Here is a 13,173-nt window from a genome sequence, read left to right as displayed (position 1 = left end):
ACCATCTTTTAACGTCTTTTGGTATGACGCGAACGAGGACCGAACCTCAGACCTTCCGCTCTCTGGGCGGACGCTCTACCACTAGACCACGGAGGCGGTCAGTATTCATATGAACGCTCTGGTGCGTATAAACACATCAATTGTTGCATGCACTTTTCACAGAAAAAATATATAGGTACATACACGAACGAAATTAAAGACTATCTGTCCCTCAAGAAATAAATTGTGTGTATAGCAACAATATTCACAGACTGTCGGGCAGACATGGCGGAGTAGAGTTACGTCCCTTTCTTTGTCGTCTGCTCGGCGAGCTTTACCGTCACAATGTCCTCCAAACAAGGCGAAAATGTCTTGCATTCACTTGCATATAGGCATTTTGATGTTATGGAATATGCTAAACAGGTTATTATATGGTACTTACCATACCCAATATCAACACACGGACCCGTGAGGAACCGGGGTAAAATATGTCTGCAGCAACCCATGCTTTCCGTAAATAGCGAGTTACTTGTCGTAAGAGGCGACTAACGGGATCGGGTGATCAGGCACGCTGATTTGGTTGATGCATGTCAATGTATCCTAGTGGCGTGGATTGATGCTAATGATGTCAATCACTGGATTGTCTGGTCCAGACTCGATTATTTACGGACCGCCGTCATATAGCTGGAATATTGCTGAGTGCGACGTTAAACAACAAACAAACAAACAAACAAACTCAAATGAGATGTCTTACATACTCTTTACATATTCAAATTGAGAGGAATTGTAGTAGTGGCAGTAGTTTGTTGTTTAACGCCGCACTCAGCAATAGTCCAGCTATATGACGGCGGTCTGTAAATAATCGAGTCTGGACCAGACAATCCAGTGATTGATATAATGCCCATCGATCCACGCAATTGGGATCGATGACATGCATCAACCAAGTCAGCGAACCTGACCACCCGATCCCGTTAGTCGCCTTTTACGACAAGCATAGTCACCTTTTACGGCAAGCATTGGTTGCTACCCCGGAATCTTCACGGGTCCCATAAACACGGAGCAATATGTTTTACCGAATAGAGATCAGCACAAAACAAGGTCGTGCTTCTCACATACATATTGTCATATACAAGTTCTTCGTTTGTTAACCTTCTTGGTCCTCACTTGATTCATCAGCAGTTTCTGAGGTTGCTGTGCCGTCTTTCATTCGCACCAAAATCTTTAGAAATCTGAAATTTCAAAGCAAACATGTTTTGAGTTAGGACCTGCATATGTACTTCATATACTCCCGGACAATTACCATATGCTTACCCTAGTTCGCGAACGCCTTGTGTCATCACTGATTTTCAGCGATCCATTAAATTTATAATATTTTCAATAATTTTCACCACTATTTTGTCTTGAACGCCATACTGGAATTAGTTGCGTCGGTAATCGTTACGTTATTATGTTTCCGTGTTGGTTCTAACACTGTTATCAAGTGGGATCACCAGTTGTACTAAAGAAATTGTTTATCCATAGGAACTTGCCATCGTTTAATGTTAAGCTATGAATTCAAAGTTCAAAGGAAACCATGGTGATGCCTTATATCTAATGTCCTTACCTTTCAATTTTTTCATCCAGCCAATCCTTGTGCTTGAGCTTGGACACCCATGACACCGGAAGTGCAGACATTCCTAACTTACAAGCCAGGAGAGCTCCGGCTACAGCACCATTGGTGTCAGCATCACCCCCCTTTAGAGACAGAACAATTGTATTAGAAACGAATAAATACGTTCAGATGTGTAGAATACACTTAATGCACTTAAGTAATATTAGCATTCAAAGGAAAGTACTATTATGTCCACAACAAACCTCCATAACAATTGTCTGCAGTGCCTTCCTGAAGTCCTTCTGTTTCAGTGCCCAGAACCCGCAGCCCAGACACTTGTAGGTGTAGCCGATCTTTCTCTCCTCACATAGGTTGAGTTTGTGTATTTTCTTACACTCGAGGTATGTCTTCAGCTCTTTTGCCTGGATATTATGAAATAGATTGAACTGCCATTGATGGAATGATGCGACACACGCACAACGCCGCACATGTATACAGTACATAGTGTCTGTATACGATCTGTAGAGAGTAGAATCTTTACCAGTCAAATCAGTGATTATGTATAACTCACTATTATCAGGGTATGAAACTCCCAAAATATTCAGCCAGACCACAGGACTGGCTAGCTGAAATACTTGCCAGCCCTGACCAAAACCTGCCTGCCCACTATAATCATATGTTTCTCAGGATAAGCTAACGGGGTTTCTTTTTGGTTGCATTTTATCATTCATCTTTACATGTGAATTAATGATAATCATCGGGAAATATTTAGAATATTGTCACATATGAAATATAAACCCGACCGTCGGGCAGGGGGATTTGAAAATCTGGCAGCCCGAGTTGAAATCAACCCGTCTCGGACGGTCGGGCAGGCAGGTATTTCGAACACTGCTATTATGTATTATGAGCCATGTCCAACTCCGTAGGGTACTATGACACGCAATCAACCAAGGTACCGAGCCTGACAGCCCGATTCTCTTTACTTAGCTCCCTTTAATAGGTCCTTCATCGACCACCCGAATACCCACTGGCTCATTTGTTCTATATTACATCGGGGCTAAAACAACGTAAACAACATTGGTTATAACCTGCTCATCTGTCTCTAGACACTTGGAAGACGCCACCTGGAAGCACTCCTGTATAATCGTGTCTATGTCATAGCTGCCGTTCTTCTTGATGTGCCGAGGCTGCCTCCTCAACATCAGGCTGATGGCGACTGACACCGCCACTGTCGAGGCCTGACACCTACAACGAAATGTAGATTTCAGTATTCAAGTACACCTCGTTAATGTGTCGGACAATTTCAACCTGCCGATTAAAACACCTCCCAATTGGTCTCTTCTATAACAGGAAAACAAAAGTTCCTGTGACATTAATGCAAAGTTATGTTTTTTACCAAATCTGAAAAAAATTTGTTTTGTTTGTTGTTTAACGCCACACTCAGAAATGGTCCAGCTATATGAGGGCGGTCTGTAAATAATCGCGTCTGGACCAGACAATCCAGTGATTGACATCATGAACATCGATCTACGCAAATGGGATACGATGACACATCAACCAAGTCAGCGAGCCTTGCTAGCCTATCCCGTTAGTCGCCTAACACCTCCTTTGATATAATGTGTCATACCGTTTCAGACCGCCTCCGTGGTCTAGTGGTAGAGCGTCCGCCCGGAGAGCGGAAGGTCTGAAGTTCGATCCCCTGCCGCGTCATACCATAAGACGTTAAAAGATGGTACTTGTTGTTACCCTGTCTGGCGCTCGGCATTAAGGGGCTAAAACAAGGACTGGTCGGCTCGGAGTCAGTATACTGTGTCTGAGTGGGGTATTCATGTTAAACTGCGGCATGGTACCTCAGTGAGCTAGCACTATAAATCGGCATCAGTCCGGACTAGTACAAGCAGCCACACAAACACACACACGTACATGCAGTCCCTATAAGTGCATTAATCTTGGACGCGACGCTAAACACCATTTCACCTCACCTCATACCGTTTTAACCTGCAGTACGTGTTTCAGAATGAAATACTTCCGAATCGCTCTATTTGGACATGGACACGAGTTTCTTGTCTTGCAATGAGGTTTCTATTGAAGGTACAATGTATGCAGTCTGCGTAACTGTGTACCATTTAACTCTATGTGAATGAGCGAGTACGTTTTACACCGTCTCAGCAATGTTCAGTAATATCACAGCGGGGACACCATTGGGATACGTACATTGTACCCAGATGAGGAGTCGAACCCAGGTTTTTCGGTTCGATGAACCAATGCTTTAACGCTTATGCTACCTAACCACACTTATTTATGAAACGTTGAAACGAATGAGTCAGTGAGCATCATCACTCATCACCTATTGCACTTAGCAATGTTCAGTGACATCATACGGAGGAATGAGTGAGTGAGTGAGTGAGTGAGTTGGGTTTAACGCCGCTTGTAACAGTATTCCAGTTATATCGCAGCGTGTCAGCTTTACGTCGGAGGAAAAACCCGAAGTGATGAAGGTCTCAGACGTTTACCACTTCGGTGAAACCCACGAGCACGGGTATGGTGCTGTCAAAACCTAGAAACATAATCGGGGCGAACCGGGATTTGAACCCACAATCATAGGTTTCTGGCGTGCCCAAGAGACGCAACTCTGCACAGCGAATCGCGACGACTGGGCAACCCGTGCCCCCTCATACGGGGGACACAATTGGGCTTCATACTTTGTACCAATGTGGGGAGTTGAACCAGGGTTTCCGGCTACCAAACCACGAATCTCTATGAAAAGAAGTGATTCATAGTACATGAGTACAAAGAGAAACGAGGTGTACCATTGACATTTTATGATGTTCCTCATTTTGCACCCTGATCATAAAGCACACTCTCGCTGAATAGCTCATGAGAAAATCATGAAAAATTTGCCAACTGCATTCCGATATTTCTATATATTCATAACAAACAGAAACATAGCAATAATATTAAACATAAAGTATTTTAACCTTGGATCGTAATGGGTCGTCTTACATATGGCAGTGGCATTATCAGCCACGGCGTCAGTGTCCCAGTACTGGTGTATCCCCAGAATTGACGTCCTCATGACGGCGCCATTAGAAGCGATGTTCCTCTGGTTCCTGTCCCAAAGACCAAACGCTGCCTGAGAAAGTATAATGTTAGCAGTTGTAAGACGACACGTCACGCGGACGTTATCATGCTGAAAAGTATTGATTTCAGAGTCTAACGGTGCAAGATTATGTAACAATGTATTGTACAGTCATATATGTTGTTTTTTTGAAAAAATATTCTTGCGGTCATGTAATGCCATCTTCCCGAGGCAAGGGAGTTAACTGACTTAAAAAGTCCAGTTTCCACCCTTGCCGAATTAGGCTGGAATTACTGGGCTCGACCGTTGCGCCATCAATGGCTATTACCAGTTATGTCCGTTCTAAGCCTCTCCTGTGGACCAATGAGACTCCACCTCTCGTATCACTTGCGTTTGCTTCACCCAAAATGGTGGCGCCCAGTCAGGGCGATCTGATCGATAATCAAGATCTATATTGTGATAAAACGGGTCTTACATCGCGAAATAAATCAAATGACGTGAGCACCTTGATTAAAAACATGAAAGGATTTGGAAAATATCTGCTGACAACGAGTTGGCGGTGCACATGCTTTGCAAATCCTGCAATCAATTGAAATCTGCACGACAGTTAACGAACCGGATTTTGATTTCGGTGCGCGATTTTGATTGGACTATGCATAGACTCGTTAGTCCAGACAAAATTTGACTCCATAATACGAGCCTAGTTCGGCAAAGGTGGAAACTGGACTTTTATAGTCAGTTTACTCTCTTGCCTCGGGAAGATGTGTAATGCAAAACGCAGGATACATTATTCCTTTATGTTTTACCTTGTGTGGCTGTGTGACAAACTCGGGGTTGGACATAACCTTCGCTGTTGTGGTACCGATCCCGTGGCCAACGAAATCACCGAGTTCAGGAAAGCCATTCCGAGACCAAAACTTCAACCTTTTTGCAAAATCCTCGGGTTTCACCTGCAACAGGTAAACACTATACTGTTTACTGTACAATAAATGTTGGTGAGTGTTGCCGTTTGCCGCAGACAGGAATAATAACCAAAATATATTTTGAGTGAGAGTGAGTGAGTATGGGATTTACGCCGCTTTTAGCAATATTCCAGCAATATCACGGCGGGGGACACCAGAAATGGGCTATATACATTGTACCCATGTCGGGAATCGAACCCGGGTCTTCGGCGTGACGAGCGAACGCTTTAACCACTAGGCTACCCGACCGCCCCTTGAGTGAAAGAGAGAATTGGGTTTAACCCCGCTTTGATTGGTTGGTTTGTTGTTTAACGCCGCACTCAGCAATATTCCAGCTATATGATAGCGGTCTGTAAATAATCGAGTCTGGACCAGACAATCCAGTGATTAATATCATGAGCATCGATCCACGCTATCGGGACCGATGAAATGTATCAACCAAGTCAGCGAGCCTGACTATCCGATCCCGTTAGTCGCCTTTTACGGCAAGTATGGGTTGCTGAAGACCTATTCTACCCCGGAATCTTCACGGGTCGTAACGCCGCTTTGAACAATAACACGCTTAATTTGGGGATGACGCAGGTCTCGAGCGTTTTCGACTCTGGTGAAACCCATGAGTACACGTATGTGCTGGCAGACCAGAAAACATAATCAACTGGATTCGAACCCACAATAACAGGTTTTTGGCGTGCCCAAGGGACGTAACTCTGAACAGCGAAACCGTCGAATGGGTGAGTGAGTGAGCTGGGTTTGATCCCCTTTGAACAGAATTCCATGTATAACATGCCGTGTCAGGTAAGGTCGAAAAGACGTAATGTACAGTTTCTCCCACGTCATATATTGGACGACGTTATTTTTTTAGAGGGAGGTGTCTTGTGAGTTGATCCCCATACATGCATCTAGGTAACGATCGCATCAAAAAGTGGGAGAGATAAGACAATCGTCTAAAGTGTAGCGCCAGCGCAGCATACCCAGAGAACCAGGCTGAGGTCGGGATTCTCTTCAGGGAGTCATCATTATTAAAATTAAGGTAACTATTTTTGGTGAGTGAGTATGATTGTACGCCGCTTTTAGTAATATTCCAGCAATATCACGGTGAGGTGAAATGGGGTTTAACGTCGCGTCCAAGATTATTGCACTAATATGGCGACGTGCATGCACGTGTGTGTGTTTGTGTGTCTGCTTGTTCTAGTCCGGAGTGATGCCGATTTATAGTGCTAGCTCACTGAGATACCATGCCACAGTCTAACATGAATACCCCACTCAGACACAGTATACTGACCCCGAGACGACCAGTCCTTGTTTTAGCCCCTTAATGCCGAGCGCCAGACAGAGTAACAACAAGTACCATCTTTTAACGTCTTTTGTTATGACGCGTTTGGGGATCGAACCCCGGACCTTCCGCTCTCAGGGCGGACGCTCTACCACTTGACCACGGAGGCGGTTCAAAGTGTTTGGGGAACACGCTCAGAACACGCTTAAAACTGTGACTATGAGCCTGTATCTGAATGAACAGACAAGATGGCGAATTGTGGGTAGGACGCCAGTACACAAAGTTCACCGAATGTTTGGCAAATCAAAAAGTGTAATCTCCCGAACGTGGGATAAGTACAGTCAAACACGTGGGATAAGTACGTCAAACACGTGGGATAAGTACCGTCAAACACGTGGGATAAGTACCGTCAAACACGTGGGATTGCAATGAGACCCGGGCGTGCCAGATCGCCTCATTACATTAATTGCACGACGCAGCAGATTAAAATCCCCTCTTGTCATCAATAAAGAATTCCGTACAATAAGAGACACATCACCCACCAGAATGGCTCAGTTTGGGTAGCTCTTATAGCAGAACGGCAAGCAATACCAAGGGCAACCAAGGGCAACCATGAGCACCATTCAACAGCATGCCATTAAGTGTTGTGCAAGTATCGCCCAACATGGAGGACACACCAGATATTGATCTACACGCCCGAAATAAATTTCTTGAATCGTCAGTACACCTTCACTTTCACTTCAGAAGTTACCTTATTTTCTGTCGGTAGGAGATGGTGTATACCTCACCTGTCCATCATTATCTATGAGCCTGTAGAGGGAAAATATCTCACCTTTCCATCATTATCTATAACAGAGTGTGGAGGGAGCATATATCTCACCTGTCCATTATTATCTACAAGAGGGAGTATACCTCACCTGTCCATCATTATCTATGAGAGACTGTAGAATGAGTATCATCTGGTCCGTGTCATCCGTCCAGTCGCCCTCCTTGAACCGTTTTCTGTGTGCTTCAGGTGATAGACACTTGTGTTCTAGTTCAAGTTGTTTTTTAACTTCGCCATATTTCTGAGTTAAAGAACGAGACACTTTGGAATCCCGAAATCAAATAATGAACATCAAATGTGAATACATCAAGATTGTAATCACATTTGTTGAAGAATTTAGACTCGAAATATCATACTTAGTTATAAACTGCTTTCGTAATGGTAAGTTCAGTTTCTTCGACAGAAATTTACGACATTAAGTAAAGAACGATTAGAGAAAAACAATTGAACAATTGAAGTTTCACCTCTTTAGCCTCCTCCTTGGTAAGGAACTCAGTGAGCAAGCCAATAGCATCTCCCACAGCCTGACCGTATAGAGTCGCCAGAATCTGATCCCGACGGTAGCCTGATTCAGTCCCTGGGGTTGAAGCCTAAACAAAAGGTATATTGTGGTACAAACAATGTCGTATTTCACATAATATGAAATATGGGTTATCAGCACTTAATTTGCCTACGTGTATAGTGACCCTGCCGTTATAAAAAATGTTGGACACTATTATGTACAGCGCTGGGGATTCGAATTCAAAATATGATTTACATGTAGAATGTTCTATAACTTGGTTTACGAATCAGATCATTGAAACTTTCATAATTGCATGTGTAATTAAATTAAAACATTTCTTCCTTCTTCCCGACTAGTTTCAATACCCCCCCCCCCCCCCCAAAAAAAAAAAACACAAAAAAACAAAAACAAACAAACAAAAAAACAACAACATAAAAACAACAGAACGGGGGTTGGAGTAGGGGTGGCGAATGGAAGAAAGCAACCGTTACATTTCCTAAAGAGTCAAACTCCTGCTCTTTCTTTCACACAATGGGTACGGGTTAACAAAAAAAATCACTTCGACGAAAGTTAACTTAAGCGCGTTATGCTGGTTTCGTGTGTACCGAAATACACAGTGCCACTGGACCCGTGAAGGTCCGGGGTAGAATAGGTCTTCTGGATCGGGTGGTCAGGCTGCTGCTGACTTGGTTGATGCATGTCATCGTATCAAAATTGCGTGGATCGATGCTCATGATATCGATCACTGGATTGTCTGGTCAAGACACGATTATTTACAGACCGCCGTCATGTAGCTGGAATATTGCCGAGTGCGGCGTTAAACAACAAACCAACTAAAACCAACCAACCACAGTGCCACTGAGATTGTAACCCAATAAAAGAGACTAAAACATAACAGTAGACTGTCGTCTGCGCTTTTTTAAAGCATTTTCACATTCCTAAATTAATTAAATATCTACATTAGCAACAAATAATATCTGCTCAAGGCGACATGCAAGAAGACCGACATGGCAGAAACACACTCACCGCCCCGGCCATTGCTATTAATAGATGTGATGCCCGGTCGTCATTACTGCACAAGCGTGATGCTTCTGTTCTCTCGCCGTTTTATTCAAGTTGGGCAGCATTTGATGCATAACCTTCCCTTATATTGTTTAAAATAATTGCTATTGAATATTGACCATTTCGACACACCTAATAGAAACAAGTCTGACATATACAACGTAGAACATTGCAAATCGGACTGTTGTATGTAATGTATGTATAACCTAAGGAAGGGAGGTAAGTCACGTGTTCATATCTGACAACCCTGCAGAAAATAGTCATTCACAATACGCCAAAAGTCATGCTCAGTTTTTTTCTCTTCAGATGAGACAGGTTCTACTCGCAATGTAATTCCTGTGCAATTGTGATTATTGTTTACCTCAATTACTATAGTTCGGTGTTGTTATCAATAAAACCTAATTGAAGTCTCCCGTTGAGACCCCTGATAAGATATAGTGTTCTAACCAATGCATCTCGCAAGAGTCGTAACAGGAACGGGCACATTCGTGACCAACTCGTGTTATTCCGGGACAAGCCGAATAGCGACTCGTGCCCCTCTCGGCATTCGTGACCAACTCGTGTTATTCCGGGACAAGCTGAATAGCGACTCGTGCCCATCTCGGGCCATTTTTGCGACCGGGTTGCGTCTTAGCGCAAACGGGCATACCTAAAACAATTGTCAACTCGTTGCGCAATGGATCACACATTTTCCCCATATATTATATATATTTCAGATGCAGTTTAAAGCACACCGGGACGTGCGGAATTATACAGTATGATTGAACACATTTAACTGTGTCTTGGTATATTTTTAGATGCAAGACATATGTAACATCAAAAAAAATATTTCTGAGGGATTCTTTGACGAAGAACTTGAAATCATACGCGCATTCTGATTGGTTTGTCGTATTTTCGCACATAACATTCATCGATAGGGGGACGAGTCTTCTTGCAGGTTACGGAAAGGGACGAGTGGTGACGAATGGAACGGGCAGTAAATCAGGATCGCTGGTCAGGATTCAATATTTTACAGGTCGGGATATTGCTGCCTGATTTTTTATCATATTTTGTCAGTTACACAACAAGATATTATATTTAAAACTATGAGCCTGAATTTAAGATAAACCCCGCAACAATGTAGATAATATCAAATGGTCGGTTCCTTATTGTTTGTTAGTTTGTTTGTTGCTTAACGCCGCACTCAGCAATATTCCAGCCGTGAATACATACGGGCGATGCATGGTGTAGTGACGCGTCTGTTTGTAGTCAAGTTTTGTTGTTGGATTGTTGTTTAACCCCCCTGGATGCCTCAGGGACATATATGTCCCTCCTCTACAACCCCCACTTTGAAGTCGAATAAAATTCAAAATACATCACCCATTTGATATGTAGTTATGTCGTTCAGATATTAGGCAGTATTTTGTTCGCTCACAGTTTCCGTAAATATTCTAATATTTGTTTTATGTGTACAAACATTTTTTCATCACTGGGCATGCCACACAAGCTGGATTAACCTCATGAGTGAGTGAGTGAGTGAGTGAGTTTGATTTAACGCCGCTTTTAGCAATATTCCAGCAATATCACGGGGGGGGGGGGGGGGGGGGGACACCAGAAATGGGCTTCACACATTGTACCCATGTCGGGAATCGAACCCGGGTCTTCGGTGTGACAAGCGAACGCTTTAACCTCTAGGCTACCCGACCGCCCCCGACATTAGATGTAAACTAATAATAAATTTGACATTGGCAAAAAATGTCACAATCAAATAGTTGAAAACCTGTTTTAAACATTACCATCTGTCATGCTCAAAATATTAAAAAAAACTTCTTAAAAGCAAAACATTACACCAAATCTGACAACAAGGCTGTGAGTTCCCCTTTTCTGTTAACTTATATTCAGGCTACATCTATACGTATTCAAACCAGTGTCTCTTTCCACAAGGCGATCTTTGCGCTGGGATCGTCATAGGATAACGGTGAGGTGAAATGGGGTTTAACGTCGCGTCCAAGATTATTGCACTTATATAGCGACGTGCATGTACGTGTGTGTGTGTGTGTGTGTGTGTGTGTGGCTGCTTGTACTAGTCCGGACTGATGCCGATTTATAGTGCTAGCTCACGTATATACCATGCCGCAGTTTAACATGAATACCCCACTCAGACACAGTATACTGACTCCAAGCCGACCAGTCCTTGTTTTAGCCCTTTAATGCCGAGCGCCAGACAGGGTAACAACAAGTACCATCTTTTAACGTCTTTTGGTATGACGCGGCCGGGGATCGAACCCCGGACCTTCCACTCTCCGGGCGGACGCTCTACCACTAGACCACGGAGGCGGTCTTCATAGGATTACGGCAGTCATCGCTTTGTGGAACAGGAGGCAGGAGGGACAGGAGGCAGGATCAGACAAACTAGTTGTTGACATTATGAATGTAAAGTGTCAACAGCAGAGAAAAGTCTCGACTGTCCGCCAAATCAGATTCCATTGAGCGTAAAAGGCATAATAGCGGTGAAAAGGATATGAATGGATTATTGAAAATCAGTCAGGAACTACTCCCATGACTTCGAAGTCCGATGGACGCCATCAGTCAACCATAAGAGGTGAGGTGAAATGGGGTTTAACGTCGCGTCCAAGATTATTGCACTTATATAGCGACGTGCATGTACGTGTATGTTTGTGTGGCTGCTTGTACTAGTCCGGACTGATGCCGATTTATAGTGCTAGCTCACTGAGATACCATGCCGCAGTCTAACATGAATACCCCACTCAGACACAGTATACTGACTCCGAGCCGACCAGTCCTTGTTTTAGCCCCTTAATGCCGAGCGCCAGACAGGGTAACAACAAGTACCATCTTTTAAAGTCTTTTGGTATGACGCGGCCGGGGATCGAACCCCGGACCTTCCGCTCTCCGGGCGGACGCTCTACCACTGGACCACGGAGGCGGTCTCAACCATAAGACATAAGAGAGACATAAGACTTTAATTCTGTTCTTGGAGCACAGTGTCCCCTGGTACAATAGGCGTAACATTTTCTTGGCATGGTGAGAGGTTACACCATTTAGACACAAGGTGTCTGTAAGTCACAGAAATAAATAAGTTTGAGCAATAATCACATACTGTACGGTATTATGGTATGGGTTGAGTCTACATAAATGTTGCATGCTTAAACAGATGTAATAAATAATTAGCAGTTCGGTTAAAAGAACTGCCATTGTTTAGCAATTCAACCAAACCACGGATTTTGACCACCTAATCTCATTTTGTCACCACCAGCACTGGAGTGTTCGGGACATGTTATAACCCCGGGCCCCAGGGGTTGTAATATATGAATCATTTCTGACATAAACACTTTTTGAGTGATGTTACACACATTTTTTAGCAGGATCGATTGAAACACGTGGTCAATTCTTCACGGGCTCGACCATCCTATGGTCCTCTATCACAGTTTTGCAGTGCCGTCGCTATTTTCACACAGCGAATCAAAGGGAAACCAGCGGATACTGTGTCCAATCAGCGCTCACATTACAAACAGCAATATTTCACGTGCAACATGTGCTACAGCCATGCGGCCATCTTGCTTCAATATCAGGCAAAGGAAGAGTTCGCCTACAATGAGTAGAGCTCATTTCACTTCCTTAAATTATACATGACCTCATTCATTACTTGACTTCAAGACCTTCAGCAACCCGTAAAAGGCGACTATGCTTGTAGTAAGAGGCGACTAACGGGATCGGGTGGTCAGGCTCGCTGACTTGGTTGGTGCATGTCATTGATCCCGATTGCGTTGATCGATGGCAATGATGTCAATCACTGGATTGTCTGGTCCAGACTCGATTATTTACAGACCGCCGTCATATAGATTGAATCTTGCTGAGTGCGGCTTTTAACATCAAACAAACAAACAAACAAACAAAAC

General features: G+C 43.7%; 1 protein-coding gene across 1 annotated transcript; it reads right to left on the bottom strand.

Annotated features, from left to right (window-relative positions):
• Window positions 1–967: 967 nt before the first annotated feature.
• LOC124118044 (uncharacterized protein YegU-like) lies at window positions 968–9,831 on the bottom strand. Its single transcript, XM_046480096.2, has 9 exons — window positions 9,239–9,831; window positions 8,175–8,300; window positions 7,802–7,951; window positions 5,456–5,599; window positions 4,549–4,703; window positions 2,659–2,815; window positions 1,834–1,992; window positions 1,583–1,713; window positions 968–1,208 (listed from the first exon to the last, which is right to left on the bottom strand). Exons 1-9 carry the CDS (start codon window positions 9,248–9,250, stop codon window positions 1,124–1,126), a joined length of 1,119 nt encoding a protein of 372 aa, XP_046336052.2. The 5' UTR covers window positions 9,251–9,831; the 3' UTR covers window positions 968–1,123.
• Between the last annotated feature and the right edge of the window lie 3,342 nt (window positions 9,832–13,173).

Source organism: Haliotis rufescens, unplaced genomic scaffold, assembly GCF_023055435.1.
Source record: "Haliotis rufescens isolate VD_foot unplaced genomic scaffold, xgHalRufe1.0.p SCAF_16, whole genome shotgun sequence".
Lineage (NCBI taxonomy): Eukaryota > Metazoa > Mollusca > Gastropoda > Lepetellida > Haliotidae > Haliotis > Haliotis rufescens.
The sequence above is the reverse complement of the archived record's forward strand: the minus strand, read 5'-3'. Positions and strand labels throughout refer to the sequence as shown.